At 51.5% G+C, this 19,554-nt stretch overlaps 1 protein-coding gene across 8 annotated transcripts in view; it reads right to left on the reverse strand.

The window, feature by feature from the left end:
- PTK2B (protein tyrosine kinase 2 beta) overlaps positions 1-19,554 on the reverse strand; it is a 139,974-nt gene that overhangs the window by 16,731 nt on the left and 103,689 nt on the right. For 4 of the 8 annotated variants that reach the window (XM_033429800.2, XM_049711752.1, XM_033429801.2 and 1 more), the window contains 17 exons: positions 19,302-19,389; positions 18,014-18,093; positions 9,170-9,232; positions 8,912-8,966; positions 8,334-8,474; positions 7,853-7,927; positions 7,147-7,248; positions 6,289-6,424; positions 5,721-5,760; positions 5,245-5,291; positions 4,293-4,343; positions 3,636-3,733; positions 2,806-2,890; positions 2,477-2,577; positions 2,135-2,250; positions 388-488; positions 119-208 (listed from right to left, as the gene is read on the reverse strand). In XM_033429800.2, the coding sequence (XP_033285691.1) occupies positions 119-208; positions 388-488; positions 2,135-2,250; positions 2,477-2,577; positions 2,806-2,890; positions 3,636-3,733; positions 4,293-4,343; positions 5,245-5,291; positions 5,721-5,760; positions 6,289-6,424; positions 7,147-7,248; positions 7,853-7,927; positions 8,334-8,474; positions 8,912-8,966; positions 9,170-9,232; positions 18,014-18,093; positions 19,302-19,389 (1,469 nt within the window). The remainder of the gene's footprint in view (positions 1-118; positions 209-387; positions 489-2,134; positions 2,251-2,476; positions 2,578-2,805; positions 2,891-3,635; positions 3,734-4,292; positions 4,344-5,244; positions 5,292-5,720; positions 5,761-6,288; positions 6,425-7,146; positions 7,249-7,852; positions 7,928-8,333; positions 8,475-8,911; positions 8,967-9,169; positions 9,233-18,013; positions 18,094-19,301; positions 19,390-19,554) is intronic. The other 4 variants (XM_004270691.4, XM_004270690.4, XM_033429802.2 and 1 more) reach the window with 3 other exon arrangements.

Genomic DNA, 19,554 nt, shown 5'->3' on the forward strand with positions numbered 1-19,554 from the left:
GTGGCTGTAGCAAAACAGAACCTGGGGGTCCAGACCCCTGCTTCCTGTGCCCCCTCTTAACCTGGTCACAGAGGTGAGAATCGAACACTTTTCCACGCCCTCCAGGAGGTCCACTCACCAAACATCCAGACGTCACTGGCCGTCGTGAAGCGGCGGAAGTTAATGGACTCGGGGGACATCCATTTGATAGGGAGACGCGTCACAGAAGCTTTGGGTGGACAGAGGGTTTACAGTAGTTATTAGAGAAGGAGATCCAGATTTATGCAGAAATGCAGCCTAGTCTCCAGAGACTGTTGGCCTGGGCTTGCCTAACAGTCACCTTTTGAGGGGATTTTGGCTTCAGCAACCCCTCGAGGGGACAAAGCCGTAACACCACCTGCACCTCACCTTTGTAATACTCCTCATCCTCAATGTACCGGGAAAGGCCAAAGTCCCCCAGCTTCACACACTCAGGTGAGGCCACCAGGATGTTCCGGACAGCGATGTCCCTGGAGGGAAGAGGCAAAGACACAGGTGAGTCAGCTGAGAATGCTTCAGGGGGACAGACAGACAGATGGACAGAGAAGCAAAGGAGAAGAGAGCTTCAGGGCCCCGGCCTCCGGAGCAGAATCGGGCAGCTTCTGTCGGTCGGTCCTTCCTGGACCCACGAGCCATCTGGCTGGAGCCCAGCTCAGGCGGGAGCCTCGGCTGGCCCACTGTCCCTGCCACACACATGCCTGTCGTCTCCCTCCATCTCGTTGCTGAGTCCTGTTCCCATCACCCCTTCTCCCGCGTCTCCACCTCCAAGCCTGTCTCGGTTCCCCAGACTTGCTCCAGTCACCGCCCTGCAGCCTGTATTGTCCCCTCTGCCAGGGATGCCGTCACCCTGCTGACGCTTCAGGGAAGAAGCCCAACCGCTCTCCTGGTCACAATTAACAACCTCTTCTCGTTCTGTGATTCCAGCAGCTGCTCACATCTCACTTCCAGGGAGCCCTGGGCTAGCCAGGACCTTCCAAAGACTACACACACCCGAGCCATGACACAGAGACCCTCAGAACCCCGGTACAGAGGAGGAGACCGGGGCAGAGAGCTGGTGGAACGTGCCCAGCAGCTGGTTGGTTGGGAAAGGCATCAGCCCAGAGCTGAGGTCTCACCACCCCCAGGAGCCCTCGCTGACTCAGTTACCTCATGCTCCCAGCATCACTTCTAGCCCCAAACTGGCTTGTCTCTTGCTTCTCCCAGGCAGGCTCCACTCCCTACCATTTTTCTTTATTATTGAAAAGATGACTTCAAAGCACGACAACTTCACACAAAGCTGCAAATCTGGTATCTCACCACCTTTGCCCCATGACTATTCACCCTAGAAGATGCTAGAACGTGAGCTTCACAAGGAAAGGGATTCTTGTCTGTTTTGATTATTACTTCATCCCGGAGCCTAGGACAGTGGCTGGAGGCCCACGGGAGGAGTTTGATAATATTAGTTGCATGAGTGAGTGAATGAATGTTCATATCCCCCGACATAGCTTTGTGTAGTGTCATCCATACGGCCACATATCTGAGGTCGATGGGGTTGGATTGAAGAATTCACCCGCTCACCCCGGGGCTCTGAGAGCACCCCATCTGTCTCCTCCAGGGGATCATGTTCCCAATGGCGGGGACCTCCTTTCAGGGAATGGGGACAAAGCCGGGTGGAGAAGGGGCCAGCTCCACAGCCAGATGGAGGATTGGTCTTGGCAGCCTGGAGGTGCCGGGGACCAGGGCAGTGCCAGCCACTTGGGCTGGCAGGGCCCAGACCCCAAGATCATACCAGCGCTGCCAGGACCCAGTCTCTCCTGCCTGGCCAGGTGCCGCCAAATGGAACTGCTGGAGGACAGCAAGCGAGGAGCAAGCAGGGAAGTGACCTCCTGGACCCCCAGGGAGGCGGCCTACACAGCACTGAGTTACAGGCAGACACCTCGGACTTCAGAGCTCCTCTTAATGGCAATCCTGGGAGGAACATATTGCTGTTCTACTCTTCAGAGGGGAGATGGGCTCAGAGAAGGTGATCACATTGTCACACAGGCAGGACCAAAGCCAGGCCTTCACCCCTGTTCTGTGCGGCTACAAAGCCCTGCTTGACCCCAACCTCTCCAGGCTCCCCCACCCCCAGCCCCACCTGTGGACACAGTTGATGCTCTCCAGGTAGGCCATGGCCTTGCAGATCTGCAGCGAGTACAGGACAAGAGTGAGCACCTTCAGGCAGTTCTTGTTTCGCTCCAGGTAGTGGCCCAGCTGCAGGAAGGGGAAGATGCCCTGAGGACCCTGCCCGGCCAGGGCATGGAGCTGGGGGAGGGGGAGGGCACACCCAGGTGGCAGGACTGTCTGGCAACTTCCTCTGCAAACGGCCTCTGGGCTCCTTCAGCTGGGAGTTAAGGGCCCCCTGGCTCTGAGCGCATCCCCCGCCCCCACGGCAGCCCAGCTGTCATCGCAAGGGTCCTCCTCGGGCCCTCCAGCTCACCTCCCCGTAGGGGTACAGTTCCATGACGATCCAGGTGGGCTCCTCTTCAATTATGCCGATCAGCTTCACGATGTGCGGGTGATCCAGGTTCCTCATGATCACTGAAAGTGGCGGCGAGAGAGACGGGCCCGAGCCCTTCTAAGGTCCAAGGTGAGAATCGGGCTTGGCTGGTCCAACCTGGAGAGAGCGGCGCAACCCTCCTCCCCTGTGGGCGCCAGTGCCGTCCGTGGCCTCCCGGCCCTCGCTCCGGGCCCTCCCTGTCTCCGAGTCTGCATAGTCTCGGGGCCTTTTCCAGCTCCTGGTCTGGGGGCCTCCTCGGGGACGCCTACCTGCCTCACTCACGAACTTCTCCTTGCTGTCCAGAGTGCAGTCTTTCTTGCAGGTCTTCACAGCCACGTTGATTTTCTCCCCTTTCTGCAACGAGAGTGTGTCCAGGGCCCCTCAGTCCCGCCCAGCACTTCCCTCCCCGGCGTTCCCACAGTCTTCCCACAGGGAAACAGGTGATGTCTGGGCGTCTGGGTCTCCACGAAGCCTGCTCTTCCTCTGTCTCTTCCCCTCCTCCCCTCCCCACCCCCTTCTTCCTGATCAGGACTGGAAGAACTTTCGAGATCAGATCCCTCGAGCCCTGGGCTGTCCAGATGAAGACATGGAGCCTGAGGGGCCATGTGATCTGCCCAAAGTCAGCGGGCTTGTTTGGGGCACGTGCAAGGTCATTGTCAGACATGGCGTCCTGGTCTCTTTCTCTTTATCATTGGTTTTGACATTTTTGCTGCCCCTTTCCTCTGCTCTGGCTTTCCCCCCAGGCCTGGTAGAAGCACAACCACAAAGGCAAACCTTGTCCCGCCCCCTCGGCGGCCTCAGATCCCACCCTTCCTTTTCTCACAACCGCACTACATGGCGCCTCCCCGTCGAGCTCTCCCACTAAGAGTCAGTCACCCCCCGGCAGGTGCTGCCTCTCTTTGGACCCCTGCTATTGCTGCCTTTCTTGGAAATGGCTCTTGTTTTCATCACTCCCTGTGTATTTCATAAATACTGCAAAGACCAAGTTGGGGAAGAGCCACACACCACGGCAGCCACCTCCAACTCTAGAGTATTCGAGCTCCTTTTTCATTCTACAGAAAAGCAGAGGAGCAGTGTCAGGGAAGAGGCTGGAACTCACGTGACTCGTGTAGACACCTTCATAGACCTCCCCAAAAAAGCCTTCACCAAGAATACGATTCAGGACCACATCTTCCCGGGCAATGCCATACTGTGGGCCTGCACAGGTGGAGAAAGCAAGACAGTCCTGGGGTGCAGAAACCAGCTGGCACCCCTGGGAATCCGAGTGTCTGCATCCCCGGGAATCTGCACACCTGCATCCTTGGGCATCTGAGGATCTGCAGGCTCTAACACCAGGCTCCGCCCCCTCCTGCCCAGGCATTACCAGACCTGCCCCCCCCACCCCCACCCCGCCAACCCCTCAGCCAGGATGCAGGGGCTGGGCTGGGAAAGGGGATCTAGAAGGTTTCACTGTCTCAGACAGGGGAAGAGTTGTTCCCTCTGAAGGCTGGGTCCCATATCCACAGGCTTAGGTTCCTTCCGCCCCCCTCCCCAGGGCACACAAAAGTTCGATGGTGTGGGGATATAAACAATGATTTCCGCTTTCAAAATCAAAGATGCCTCACTCAGCTTTGTCCTTGTCTGAGGCATACGTGGGAGAGGACAAAGGAAGGAAAGAAAGTCCCCCTTTGGTGTCACATGTGTCCCCAAATGTCACTTCCCAGGGCCCTGGCTGTGGTTGACGTGCAGGGGTGGGGTGGGGCGGTCAGGGATCTACCTCCTGGTCTTCGCAGGGTCTCGTCGGGAATCTCTGCATAGATGTCTGATTCTGGAATGACAGAAGGAGGACACCCCATGGGCAAGATGCTTCAGGGGGCACCACCAGGAACCAGGTGTGGGGCTCCCCCGTGCAGGCCAGTGGAACCAAGCTGACATCACAGGGAGGGGTGTGGGGAGGAGCCAAACAAGAACTGGGCTGCTGTCCGGCATTTCAGAGTGGCCATAGGGCCCAGGGACCTCGGCCTGAGTCTTTGCTCGCTGCTGCTCACGGCTGTTATTTGGGGCAAGTTGGTTTGTCTCCTTTAATCTGTTTCCTTTTCTGTGAAATGAATGTTTCTGGGGAATGCAAAGATTAAATAAAATAATACCTATTATGTATTTAATGCTGTCATGAACTGAATGTTGTGTCCCCGCCTCCAAATGCTAATGTTGAAGCTCTGATCCCGTGTGATGGTATTTGGAGCTGGGGCCTTTGGGGGGTGATTAGGTTTAGATGAGGTCATGAGGGTGGAGACCCCATGATGGCATTAGTGTCCTTAGAAGAAGAGGAAGAGAGACCAGATCTCTCCATCTCTCCACCATGTGAGGACACACAGAAGGTGGCTGTCTGCAAGCCAGGAAGAGAGCCCTCACCAGGACCCAGCCATGCTGGCACCTTGACCTTAGACTTCCAGCCTGCAGAGCTGTGAGAAATCAGTATCTGTTGTTTAAGCCCCTGGGCCTGTGGTTTTTGTTGTGGAGACTGAGCTGACCAAGACAAACACGGTGCCCTATACTAGCTGCCCAACATAGGTTAACTGTTATGATTAATGACATTTTAAGCCGTCATTGAGCAGTCATGGGGGAAGTTCATTTTTCTGCAACTTTGAGGGAATACTTGATGATGTCACAAGAGCAGGCAGAAGAAAGGCTCTGGACGCAGGCAGAGGACAGCAGATGGGCAGGCTTACCTATGCTGCAGCTTTCGGAGAGGTGGGGTCGCCGAGTCTCCAGGTTTCTATAGGGGGAGATGGGAGGGCAGAAGCCAAGTGAGCTCAGAGCCTGGCAATGCTCCCCCAGGGCAGCCTCAGCCCCCTCTCTCCCACCCACCCTGCCTGGAGAAGCAGCCTGTCCTTATGGCAGTAACCTGGGAGCATGGCCCAGGCAGCCAGGGGGCAGGAGGGAGGGAACACCAACAATACCACCCCCTCCCCCCACTAAAGATGATGCCAGGTGGCATTAGGGCACAGGGATATCCCTGCATGAATTTTCTGGGAGAAATTTACTGGTGAAAAATCACCACTTGTGAAATGCTGGGATTCCAGCATTTTCTCCTGGGGTCCAGAAACCAGAAACCATGGGGGGGAGGCTCCCTGTTTGTTCTGCCTTTCCTGGGAAGACACAGGCTGAGTTTGGGGCCAGTTCCCCACCTTCCGGGTGTACTCACAGTGTGGGGATCTGGGGCAGGCTGTTCCGCTTCTCACCATCTGGGGAGAGGAGAGGAGAAGGGGGAGCTGGAGTCAGAGACACAGGGTCCTGGGTGCACTGCTCCTAGGGGCCAACACAAGGGACACCCCTCCCGCCTTTCTGTGGCCCCTGAAAGTCGGAGTGGAAGCTGGGTAGGCGTCTGGCCTGAATTGGAATCGTTTTAGTAGACGAAACTCTCAGGCTTCCTCTGCCACTGTCAAGTGTTCCAGCCTGACCTCTGCTTTCTGACTCCATCCCCAAAGAGGAGGGACCAGCCATGTTCCGGCGATAGGTTTGATTTTCCCAGGGCTACAAATCCTCTCCTCTAGAAGCCAGCCCCCATGCCGCCCTTGGCCAGCGGGGCCAAGGCTGTAGCCAAGGACCCAGGATGGGACCACGGGGCGCAACCAACAGGGCTGGGTGAGCCCCAACCCCACACCTCCAAAGCCTCTTCATTCACATATCAGTCAATGGTTTAGCTTCTCCCGCCCTGCCTCTGGGGGGGCTTGGCTCAGCTGTGCCGCCATCTGCCCGTTGGTCCAATTTACCTTCAAGTGGAAACACACCTTTCTTGGGTCGAATGATGAGAGAGCCTTTGTGCTCCCCCTGCAGCCGGCAGTAACCATCTACGAGGTCAGCCATGTTCTCGGCCTCTGCCAGAGAGGAGGTTTTGATGGACAAGGACTGCAGGGAAGAGACCAGCCAAGGATGAGACCCCAGAGCCTTGGCTAGAGTCTACCCCAAGGGACTGGAGAAGAAACTGCAGGACTCTGTTGCCCACCCCCGGCCTGGACGCCATCAGCCCCTCTCCTGGGGCTCAACTTGCATTTCCCACCGCCACCAGAGGGCGCTCTCATCACCTCTCCCAACTGACCACCCTACACTCTAGGAAGGCAGCTCCAGGTTGGCTTATTCTGGTCCTTCAGGGCATAGCACATGCCTTGTACCTAGGAGGTGCTCAGTATGCAAGAGCAGAAACTGAGAGAAGGGAAGAGGGAGGGAGTGGGGCAGGGGACAGACGGATGAAAGGAGAGATAGACAAACTGTTCACAGCCTGAGGTCTCTCTGATTCTCCCACCCACAAAAAGCGCTGGGGCCCCAAGGTCTTGATTCTGAGTCATTGTCACTTGTTAAAAGTTAGACCTCTGACCCATACCTTGATTTCTGATCACTTTACCCCCGCTCCCCGCCCCCCCCCAATCTCCTACAGCTTCTTTCTTGACATTTTTAACAATAACGTTGCTTCCTGAGATAGTTTCTTTAATTTATCATCATCCTGCTACCTTGTCTAAGAACCAGGTGCCATTTTCTTAACAAGATCTCAGGCCCGGCTGGCCTGAGCAGGAGCTCCCAGCCTGCAGCCGTTCCCAATGTCTCCAAGCTTCCGGGTGCCCAGGGATGCTCACCTGAGGGGCGCCTTCAATGCCTATCTGCAGTACCGCCTGGCCCTCCTCCAGCGGGAGGCACCTGATGGACTTGATGTGCTTGAACTGGGCCAGGCAGGTGGGCTGTGGGAAAGGAGGGGGTCCTTCAGACCATCCCATTCCTGGGATCAGGCCATGCAGATGGGTCAGTATGGTGTGGGGATGGGGCCTAAGAAAGAACTGAGAACCGGAGTCTCTCACGGGGATGAAGAGGGAATCAACGATGATTAAGGAGGATCATCTAGCCCAAGCCCCTTGCAGAAGAAAACAATTAGCCTGGAGAGAGCCAGGGCTTGCCCAAGGTCGTACGCCAGGGTGGTGGTGGAGCCAGGGCTGGACCCAGGCCTTCTGACTCCCCGGGGCATGATTACCCCATTTTGCCATTGAAAGAGCAACTCTTTCATCTGAGCCAGAAGAACGACAGTAGTGTCCTTCCCTCTTCCCCTCCCCCCCTAAACCACCCCGACCCCCTCCTCTGTGCAGGGGACAGTCACAGGGATGTAAAGAACCATCTGCCCCATGCTGTTATCCCAAACACCGTCTCCACAGCTACTGATAACCAAGGGCCTCTCTGCTCTCAGCAGTGGGGGAGGAAGAACCGATGGGGCCGGCCAGGGTACAAGGCAGCAGAAAGGGGAAGACGGCTCTGCCTGGGGCTGGGTGGGGCCTGCCCCCCACCTGTCTCTACCTTTGCATCTTGACTTGTCAGCTGGCGGATGCCTTTAGGGCCGATGACCAGGTCCACAGTAATGTTCCATCCTTGCTGGAATCAAAGGAGAGATGGGCTGTTGCCCCAGTTCTGCCCGCCCATATTTCAGAAATCTGAAAACAGCTCACTAAGCTGGACACGAGCCATTGTCTCCCGGGCCCTCCAGCTCCTTCCATCCTAACCGCACCCCGCCATACAGATTACCCCCCTCCCAGCACCCTGCCAGCACTGCCCACCTCCCAGAGTTGGAGCCGAGATTTCAGTTCCCTTCGTCAGGCAAGTGGCTTAGCGTTAGCTGCATTTTCGGATACATTAGGGAGGCCCTGATGCCACAGAACTTACAAGCAAGCAAAGCCTCTTCTCGGCACCCCCCTCCCCCCACCGAGTTGCCTTCATGGCCCCCTTGCCTGAGAGGCCTGGAATTCAGGTCAGGGAGAGAATAAAGAGAGCGTGGCATTACAATGAGTTCACAGCGAAAGGTCTCCTGGTCGATGTTGGCAAAGCCCGCGAGGGTGTTGAAGAACTTCATGACACACTCCTCCTCCCGGAGCGAGGCATACTGCTGGAACGTCTGCTGGATCATCTTTCGGAATTGCTTGGGCTGGGGGAGAGGGGCAGGGGTGAGCGGGGCCTGATTCCTTCCCTTACGATCTCACCGCAAGCCTGCCTGCTGCTGTAGGATAGTCCCCAGGCCTCTGCCAAGAGGGCAGTGGTGATGTCTTACCCGAAGTGCACATCTGTTGTCTCAAGGGAGCTCACCATGGCCCTGGGAGGGAGGCAGGGGAGATGGCATCCCCGGTGCTTAGGCCACGAAGCTAATTGGCCTCTGATGTGGAACTAGAGCCATGTTTCCTGATTCCCAGCCACAGAAAGGGCCCGCTGGATGGAGTGGTCCTGTGTCCAGATGGCCCAAGGCAGTGCAGACCCCTGGCTTCCCTGACTACCCCCAGCCCCATCCCTTTAGCTCTGTTCCTAGGGGGGGCACAAAGGAGACACGCAGGGAGTCTTTCTGAGCTCCTCACCCACTGGTTTCCTCACCTTTAAGTTCTCCTGCATCTGCTTTGGGAAAAACAGGTCCAGCCCCACTTCTTTCCTGAAAGAAGGGGGAGAAAAGCAGCATTTGACTCCCCTTCATCCCCAACCCAGGACTTCTGGCCAATCAGGGAAAGGCAGGAGGACCAGGGAGACAGGTCCTTCCTGGCTGTGGTCTGGGGATGAGGGGGTGTATGGGGTGGCAGGAAGAGCTGGGCAGCAGGAAAGGAAGGGAGGAGAGGCTGGGCCGGTCCCAGGACTTACTCCAGGAGCTCGAAGTTGGACTTTTTGTCCAGTGCGTTGTGGGGCATGTCCTTGAAGAACCGCCTGGAGAGAGAGAAGCCATGGAGAGGCTGATGGCTGGGGAATGGGGCCATCGGAGCCGGGTCACCCAATGCCCACACGTTGGCCTGGAAGCCCCCTCCCCTGTTCCGTTGGGAACCACTGGGAGGGAAAAGTTAGGAGAGTCGAAAAATTCGATATTTAGAAAACCATGAAGAAAAGGAAAACCCACAAATTTCCTTCCTAGAAAAGACTCCAGCTGTGCTCTGGGGGGCCCAGCTCTGGGACAACACAGTTGTTGGGCAGAGGAGGAAGAGGGTGCTTCTACCAGTGGCCTCTAAAAATAAATGACCCAAGGCTGCCAACACTTGACTTATCAGCTAAGGAACACCTACCTCCACCTTTAGGCTTTGGGTTCCCTTTGTGATTTCCTTTTCCCTCATTTGCTATCTCTGTATATGTGTGTATGTAAATAATTGTTAAATGTATTAATAGTACACAGGAAAACTTTAGAACTTATGGAACAGAATATGAAAATAAAAATAATCCATAATCCTACCACCAGGGGTGACATCTATTAATTTGTTTTACATATTCTTTAAGTCCCATTTTCTCTTAAAATGTATGTCTTGATGAAGATTTTGTTATGTATTATGTATTTATAACAATTAAGTGGAGATCAAATAGCCAATGTCCCCATTTGTGTTATCCTCCCTTCCCTGCTTGGATCGCTGTGTCTAGTAATTTCTTCAACTGTTGCAGACATTGTCCCACTCTTGATTGTACATTAGAGTAGCTCAGTGTTACTTTAACCCGGGTATCCTTGTGCACATCTGGGAATAGTTTTAAGCTACAGATACCATAAGCAGAGAGGGGCAAGCAACTTATGATTCAAAAGCAATAAATTTACATAATTCACAGTGTTTAGAAAAGAGTAAGGTTAGATCCTCACCTCGTACTTTATTCTAAACGGATTAAAGGGGAAAATGTTAATAATGAAACTATTTTAAAACTAGAAGAAAAGCTAGGGAAATATTCCCAAATCATGAGATTGAGAAGAATATCTAAAGCGTGAAATCATAGAAGAGATCTCCAATAAAAACTTAAAACATGTAGTGCTATGTCCTTAACAATTTTTAATAAATGGTATTTTTGAATATATTGTCAATCAAGATAAGTAGTTATCTTTTAATAATTATGGTCTCAATTTTAGAGAAAAAAATGCATTGGAAAAAACCAGACTGGATCTACCCTGTTAATGGAGGTTATCTCTGGTTAATGAAATTTCAAATGATTTTAGTCATTTTTCCCCCTTTCTACATGTCCCAAATACTCCACACTGAACAGGTATTACCCTTTTTACCTGAAAAAAAATTTAAGGCAGTGAGATTAGTCAAACCATCGTAACAGTTTTCTGGGTTCACTCCCTGCTGAGATGGCCTCCTCCATGGCTACACGTTTCCCCTATGTAGTAAGTTCTTCATTCGTTTCCCGTCCTCTCATTAGGCCCCTGGAGCTACGGAGACTAACTTTAATCCTTTCCTAGATGCCATATACTTGAAGGCAATTCTTTTATCATCACTTCTCTCTTCATTATGGTCCGTTCTCTTCTTATAGTCCCCAACACACACACACACACACGCGCACACACACACACACACATGGACACACGTGGGTGCACGCACACACACACACACACATACACACACCAGGGCATTGTCCTCAATTACTTCAACTGCTTCACTCAGATGACAAAAAGTGATGCAAAGTAAGAATGAGGAAGAAAAACTGGCTCTGTGGTGAGAGGGGCACAGGAAGACAAGTGGTTCTTTCCAGCTGGGGCAGGCCCAGTTATTTCAAATGCCAGCAGTTGGAATGGAGGGAAAGCAAAAGATAAAAAGTTTCCTGTAAAATTTCTCTTACAGAATCAAAGACAAGTACATTAAAATGAGTTTCAGGGAGTAATAATATTTAATGACAGCTCAGTAAATATTGTTGAATTATATTTCACAATATTGAAATGTATTTCTAGTCTATCTCCTTCTAAGAAAAGATGCAAGGATAGTTTTTTTTTTTCATTTTTTGTTGCTGTTGTTCTTTTTGGGTTTCTTTTGGCTGCACTGTGTGGCATGCAGCATCTCAGTTCCCCGACCAGGGATGGAACCTGTGCTCCCTTCATTGGGAGCCCAGAGTCCTAACCACTGGACCACCAGGGAAGTCCCTAAGATACAGTTTTGAAACATATTTAAACAAAATAGAGTTAGAAAGAAACCAGGCAATGAGGTAAATGAGATTAAAAAATGTGCCAATCTGTGGCTTGGGCTGGTTGTCCTGGCAGCCAGGGTAGTGGACAGAATACCTCACCCAGTGCTTAGCTCATCAGGAGATAATAGTAACCATAAAACAAGGACTGCATTTCTTAAATTAAAAAGTGTGAAAAGCCACTGATCGAAAGACAACTAATAGTCGTAACACTCATTCTACCAAAAAAATGTGAAGCCAATTTCATGGTTTTTTTCCTCCTGCTGCAATTTTGGTAAATACCAATCGTATAACATTAGAGCACAATTCAGTAAATGTGAGAGTAGGAGGGCCTGACTAAATGTGGTCTGAGTGTATGACCTTCCAATGGTCTAATTCAGTGGTTTTCAACCAGAGGCAATTTTGCACCCTCTCCCCAGCCTGGAAACATTTGTCAATGTCTGGAGATCTTTTTTTAGTCACAGCTCGTTGGGATGAGGGGTGGTCCTACCAGCATCTAATGTGTAAAAGCCGGGAATGCAGCTAAATATACTACAATGCATAGGATGGTCCCCACAACAAGGAACTATCCAGCCCCAAATGTCCCTCTTGCTGAGGCTGGGAACCCCTGGGAACCTGATCCAAGGGGAGAACTTGGGAAACTAGAAAGAGTGGCTCTTCCCTAACCCCACTTCTTGCTACCGGGTGCCTGACAGAGCGGGACTGCAGATGCTGGAGGAGTGTTCTAGCTGAGTAAGGGCAGATCTGCACTCTGGAAATCAGACAACAGGTGAGCAGGGGTGACATTCAGTTATAGGGCATGAGGAACTCATCCAGGGCTCTTCCCTGGATGGAAGATCGTTTTCCTCTTGCTTCCACCCGAAGGCACTTGCAGTTAAGATCCAAAATTTCCAGTCAATCATGGCAGCTTTAGAAAGTCTTCTGAGCCAGTGTTCCCTGCGGCTCTCCGCATTCATAGGAGACCTCAGAGCACGCCTGTGCAGCTTCCACAGCAGGCAGCACGGCCACCCGCATTTCCTCCTGGGTTGAGTGAGCTGCAAAATGTACTCCCAGGTAACTGAACGAATTGGCTTGCTGCACGCAGTTATGGGATTCTAACAGAATAAATGTTAGCACGTGTCCACCAGAGAAGAGGAATTGAGATCTTTCAGGGTTATCCCTTCATTCAAATACATACTGTGCTCTCATCGTGTGCCAGGTGAAGGCGGCACCAACCCTGAGTTCCAAGGTCTGATAGATTTCAGACTAGTGGATGTGAACAACTGGGCGCCTGCCGCGTAAGTACGGCAGATCCCTGCAGGGTAGGACGGGCGGGGTGGGCACAGGGAAGGGGAAGGTTTCGAGGTGGAGAGACCCTTGAGGCTGCTCAGCAGGAAGAGCCCAGGGCCACCCTGCTTATTGCCAACATTTCACAGGTGTCCTCTGAGGTTTTCTATGAATGTAGAGGGCAAGCAGGCAACCCTGGCTCAGTGCATTTTCTAAAGCTGTCAGAACAAAGAAGAGTTTATCAGGCTGAAAAGGGGTACTAGGCGAGTATTCCACACAGAGGGGATGCACCACCCACTGAGGAAGTGACATCTGCTTCCCAGTCCCAGGTGACAGCGGTCTGTTAATGTCACTCCTGGTTTACAATAACGAATGAATGAATGAATGAGTTTTGAGACTAGGGATGGATGAAAGAATTCTGAGGACTGGGGTATTTAAATAAGCCTTAGTAAAAAAAAAAAAAAAAATGGGGGTTGGCTAAATGGAAAGGTGAACAGATTTGGAAATGAACACTGAGGAATTAAAAAGCATGAAAAATAACAGCAGTTTTAGAATGATTAAGGAGGTGGTGAGTGGAAAAGTTTTTTATTAGGAAAAAGGAAGATAACACATCTACACCATCCCAACCTCTAGAAATCCAGCTTACTGCCTATATCACTGATGGCCCTTCTCTCATGCACTAAAGATCATGTATTGTGTAACGCGGGCTTCTCACTGTTGTGGCCTCTCCCATTGCGGAGCACAGGCTCCGGACGCGCAGGCTCAGCGGCCATGGCTCACGGGCCCAGCCGCTCCGCGGCACGTGGGATCCTCCCGGACCGGGGCACGAACCCGCGTCCCCTGCATCGGCAGGCGGACTCTCAACCACTGCGCCACCAGGGAAGCCCTGTGTAACTTTTGACAAAGCTGCCCAGTCACTCGAGTGTGCTGTGATCTGTGTGCCTAATGTTTGGAGTGGTTGAACATCACTGAGATGTCCGGGAGAAGCAGTCACCGCCCCTCATCAGATGGACCCTCTCGCCTGAGACTCATCTTCCCAATCTTCTGTGCTGAGCCCCGTCTCAGCTGCTGTCAGTGATCCCCAACCTGCCCCGGCTGCCATCCTTGAATGAGGCTGCACCTGCTCCGAGTACCCTCTAAGTGCCTGGCTGGTTCTCCGCAGCCTGGTCCACCCCTGTGCCTGGCAAACTCCAGGTGGACAGCAGGGCCTCTGGGCAGGCACAGGCCCCTGACTGATACTCAGGTAAGGACAGCAGAAAGGAAAGAAAAGCAATACAAGTATTAACTTATCACGAACATTTATACATCAACTATGAGATAAAATGCCTTTTGAAACAAGCCGAGTGTTCTTTCTCTAATCTTTTCTTATTATCCGTTACTCGCTAACTGCTGTTGGGTTACACATTCGCTCTGAGTTTTTAGGTCAGAGTGTTCTGGAGCTCTGCTGGGAGTGGACAATAGTCCTGGATGCCTCTGGTGAGGGGGAGGCTATTTGGTTCCTCAGACTGCGAGGGAACTCCAGCACGTGGGCCATGAATTTCACACTTTAATTCATAGGGGGATATTTAGAGAAAATATTTGGCATTTATAAAGCACTTCCAGTAAGGGGGCTTCCCTGGTGGCGCAGTGGTTGAGAGTCCGCCTGCCGATGCAGGGAACACGGGTTCATGCCCCGGTCCGGGAAGATCCCACATGCCGCGGAGCGGCTGGGCCCGTGAGCCATGGCCGTTGAGCCTGCGCGTCCGGAGCCTGTGCCCCGCAACGGGAGAGGCCACAACAGTGAGAGGCCCGCGTACCGCAAAAAATAAAAAATAAAGCACTTCCAGTAAATCAACAAAAAAAATTAATTATTATTCCAACTATATGACATCCTGGAAAAGGCCAAATATGACGACAGTAAAAGATGAGTGGTTTTCAGGGGTTGGGAGGGGAGGGAGGGAGGAATAGGTGGAGCACAGGGGAGCTTTAGGGCAGTGAAACTGTTCTTTAAGATACCGTAATGGTAGATACATTGTCATTGTACACTTGTCAAAACCCATAGAATGTACAATACCAAGAGTGAACCCTAGGGTAAACCCTAGGGTAAACTAAACCCTAGGTAAACCCTAGGCTTCGAGTAATCACTATGTGTAAATGTAGGTTCATCAATTGTAATGAACGAACCATGCGGGTGGCGGATGTTGATGGGGACGGGGGCTTATGGGAAATCTCTGTACCCTCCACTCAATTTTGCTGTGAACCTAAAACTGTTCTAAAAAATAAAGTCAACTAAAGTAAATAAACAACAACATAAAGGTAAAGAGAAAAAATTAATTGGTACAAATGATGAATAACTAGTGAATACTTCCGTCTCTATCACTGTTCTAACTACTTTAAATATGTTAACTCATTTATTCCTCATAACAAGCCTGTAGGGTTGCTACCATTATCATCCTTCCCATTTTACAGATGAAGGAACTGAGACACAGAGAGATGAAGTAACTTGCCCAGTAAGTGGAAGACCCAGGATGCAAATTCAGGCAGCCCAGCTTCAGACCCTTTGCTCTTCATCATTATGCCCAATGGCTCCTCGCTATGAATTGAGTCCATTGAGGTTTCATCTTGGCAATCTCATATCTTGTGCATATACCATACTTCTTTCTTAAGCTAGGAAAGAATACATTTTCTTTTTTCTGGTGACACCATATTATCGGTAGGCAAGTGACACAACAATGTTAACAGGACTTTTCCCCATAATCTGTAGATAGACTGCACTCTGGAATCTTTTCAGGAAAAAAGTCACAGCCTTGGAAAATTCTGCATTACGGCCTGATTTTCAGAAATGTATCTGTCTCTCTTGGTTAGAAATAGTCATAACTTGACTTTAAAATAGTCCATGATAATGGATAGCTTTGTATTCAACTTTAAAAATTATAGGCTTGGAAATCTATGAAGTTTACAAAATAGGTGTTTTCCATATCCTTTCCCGAATATATATCTTTGTATCTCAAAGGTCAGCCCGTAAGAATAGGAACATTCATCTGACTCTGCTCATCAGGCTAGGGGAGAAGTGAAATAATACATCCCTGTCGTAAAACAAGCATGGGTTTTGGAATAATCCTGAGTTGATAAGACAGCCAACACCAAGAGACCATCCACTCCTTATAAGACCATAAATGGAGCCAGGTCAGTTGGCGCACTTTGTCCTCCAGTGTATTATTACAACCAATGATAGTTTGGGAGTGATTCGAGGAAAGTAGAACATGAACTAGGATGCTCATGGGTCTTCTCTATGTTGCTATTTTACTACTAAGTGATGGTATTTTGATAGTGACTTCAGTGATCAGAGTCTCAAAGTGACAATGGAGTTCTGGGTATGAGATCCACAAACAAAAAGGTAAAGGTGGGCTCTTTTGAGTTGTCTAATTTCAGAGGAGAAGATAGGCGTGTGTAAGTTGCAATGCTGTGATGGTCTTGGAAGGCATAAATGGCACATGTGATAAGGTAAACTTCGCGGAGAGCCCCCGAACCAGCAGCACGCAACTCCCAGGACCACTGCCAACTGCGGCGAGGTGGTCTGTCTTCCAACTGGCATCAGGGGTGCAGACTTCCTCTGTGCAGGGGACCCTTGTGTCCCCTGGCTTGTTGAGACAGCCACCAAGTAGGAAAGCAAGGAGGAGCCCTCCGAGGCTGTCCTTGACCTATTCTGTCACAGATGCCAGCAGTTTCAGAAGCCCCCCCCTTCCCATCCCACGGCTCTCCCTGGGGGACCCCCAGCACTCTCTCTGAGATCGAGGATGGGAGCCAGAATTCCTCAATGCCCCCCAACTTAGTAGAAGCAGCAGCAGAGTCCTATTCTCTATACCTTTAAGGTCACAGATAGGGCAAGACTCACCCTGGAACCATCACCTCATACAAGGCTAACTGTCTCTAAATCATCTGGAAGACTTGTCAAAAATGCATGTCCTGGGACTTCCCTGGTGGCGCAGTGGTTAAGAATCCGCCTGCCAATGCAGGGGACACAGGTTCGAGCCCTGCTCCTGGAAGACCCCACATGCCACGGAGCAACTAAGCCCGTGCGCCACAACTACTGAGTCTGTACTCTAGAGCCTGCTAGCCACAACTACTGAGCCCGCGAGCCACAACTACTGAAGCCCATGTGCCTAGAGCCCGTGTTCCTCAACAAGAGGAGCCACCGCAATGAAAAGCCCGCGCACAGCAACGAAGACCCAACACAGCCAAATAAATGAATGAATGAATGAATGAATAAATAAATAAATAAATAAAATAAATAAATTTTTGAAAAAAAGCATGTCCCAAAGTCCCATCCACATCTACTAAACCAGAGTTTCCAAGGGTGGGGTTAGGGAATCTCTAATTTAATGAGCTCCCAGGTGATTATGATTTGCAACCAGATTTCAGAACCACTGTTCTAGGACAGACAAGGGGTACAGAAAAGGTGATGAGAGGGCAGAATGGGTCATGGATCCTGGTGGATGGTGAAAGTGAATGGTGCTGCTTTGGCTGAGAAAGTGCTAGAGCATGGCCTTAACATCCTCCTCCTCTGTCCACAGTGCTCCCAACGGCCAAGAATAAGGTTTATTTCTTAGACTGTCATTCAAAGTCTTCCACCATCGACCCCAACTCACCTCCCTAAGCTCATCTCCCACGGTCCTCCAGTCTGCTCTTTTCCTTCCACTGGTCCCCGAGCCCAGGATGCACCCTCCCCCACCTCCCAGTTCCCCCCAGTATCTATCGATGGAAATCGTTCTCTTGCTTCCTGGACCAGTTCACATTCCCTCTTCCTGATGTCCTCGGGCGGGATTAGTGGCTCCTCTATGTATGTCTATGTGGTGCTTATTTCACTCTGCTGCATTATGATCAATTGTAGACACACTTGTCACCTCCCAAACACTGTGAGTTTATGGGCCTCCCCGGATGATTTACTAACTTTGTCCATATCTATTAGCACCTACTGGAGCTGGGGGTGCAGCAGTGAACAATACAGTTGGAATCCCAGCGTTCGAATATCTCCCAGAAACTTGCCTAGTGCTCAGAGAAACATTTACTGGATCACTTGGATGGCAGCCAGAGGAAGATAGGGGGCACCAACCAGAGAGGGAGCTGGCATTTCTCTCCCGAGGACCAGATGCTGAGCACCTCGGGGGCTTACCCTCTGTCGGCCACAGCGCGTCCCTTTCCAGCTCTCACATACCCACTCTTGCTTCCCACGCTGGAGGAAAGTCCAAGCTGGCCAAGTGCCCAGTACAGGAGGGGAGGTGCAGGCACCCACTCTGGAGAGGCCTTGAGGCCACATACCTGAGCTCCAGACAGCCCAGCTGCAGGGCCATGCCCTCGCTGACCTTGCTGGCATAGCGTTGCATGTAGTCATTGCGGAGCTGGCAGGGAGAAAGGCCGAAGTTCAGATTCCCGCCCCCGTTCCCTGTTTCCCTGAGATGAGCAGGGCCCCAGGAGACGGTGGGTGCTTTGATCACCATCCTGCCACCCTGAGCTATCTCTCACCCCCTCCCGCAGCTATGCACAAATGCGTAGCAGGAGATGAAGGGCAGGAGGGGAGGCTCAGGAAGAGCCCTGGGCAGTGGTGATCCCGTTCAGACTGAGGCCCTCGAGTTTCTGAAGCACTTTAACGGCACATTCTTTCATGGATCCACGAGGCAGGAAGTTCAGGCTCCCCTCCCCCACTCCTCATTTTGGAGATAAGGATGCTGGGAATTTGGGGAGGACTCAGTAATTTATCCAAAGCCTTGTTGGTAAGTGGTGACAGATGTCATCCACTGTAGAAGAAAAGTCTGGCTTGGTCTCTAGTGAACCAGGAGGGAGGTGTAGGAGGGGGTTAAGGCCAGGCAGGAAACAACGATGGCAACTCCCTGTACCCGGCACTCACTCCCTGCCGGGTTCCGTTCTGGGCACGTGCATTATAGCCAGGGGTGTGGTGAGCAGCTCTAATCAGCTCATGGAAGCTAGTTATTTAAGTTTTCCAAAATTTCGCAAGCTGGTTGAAATATTGGTACTTTGAAATAGACCACGATGGGAGTATTTACACCATGGAAATTGGCAAGTGCTACAAATCAGAGAGCTGGTTTACCAGCACCAGCTAATGCTATCATTAGGTCTTCACATGAACCCTGTAAAGTAGGTATTCTTACTATCATCCCAATTTCACATAAGAAGAAACAGCCTCGTGCAGGTAAACTAAGTCCCGAGGGATAGCAGGTTAGGAAGCGGTAGAGCTGGGTAGATAACAGGTGTGTCAGACGGCTGAGCCTGCCTGCTAAGACCATTGCCTCCTCTTTGGACCTGCTCTGCCCACTTCCCCAGCCAGGTCTCCTGGGCACTAGTCCAAAGCCACTAGGAAAGTCCAAAGTCCTAGTCCAAAGCCACTAGGAAAGTCCATGTGTCCATGGGGTGGGGTTAGCCAACCCTTAGCTGTGAGGGAAGCAGGGTTGGACAGCTGACCAGGGACCAAGGAATGTTCCCGAGAGAAGTTTCCTGGAATGGGACCTCCAAAATCTAAGCTTTGTCTTTCCATCTCCCCAGCAGAGGATGGTCATATGACCATGGGGACCACAAGATAAAATGCTTTTACCTGTTGGTAAAAATAAAGCAGTGTGGTCCTGTCTTCTTTCAGGCTCTCCATGAAGTCCTCTGGCAGGTAGCGGATTTGAAGGTCATACCTGGGACAGGAAATTCAGACTCTGTGGTTGACCCAGGGAAGCTGGTCATGCCAGGAGCTGCCCGTGGAGCTCCTGGCCTCCCGCTGGGGACTTGTTCCTCTTTCCTTCCTCTGTGGTTGGCTGGAGGACCATGAAGGACAGAGGGGTGGCTGACCAGCACACGGT

This window comes from Orcinus orca, chromosome 6, assembly GCF_937001465.1.
Source record: "Orcinus orca chromosome 6, mOrcOrc1.1, whole genome shotgun sequence".
In the NCBI taxonomy this organism is placed as follows: domain Eukaryota; kingdom Metazoa; phylum Chordata; class Mammalia; order Artiodactyla; family Delphinidae; genus Orcinus; species Orcinus orca.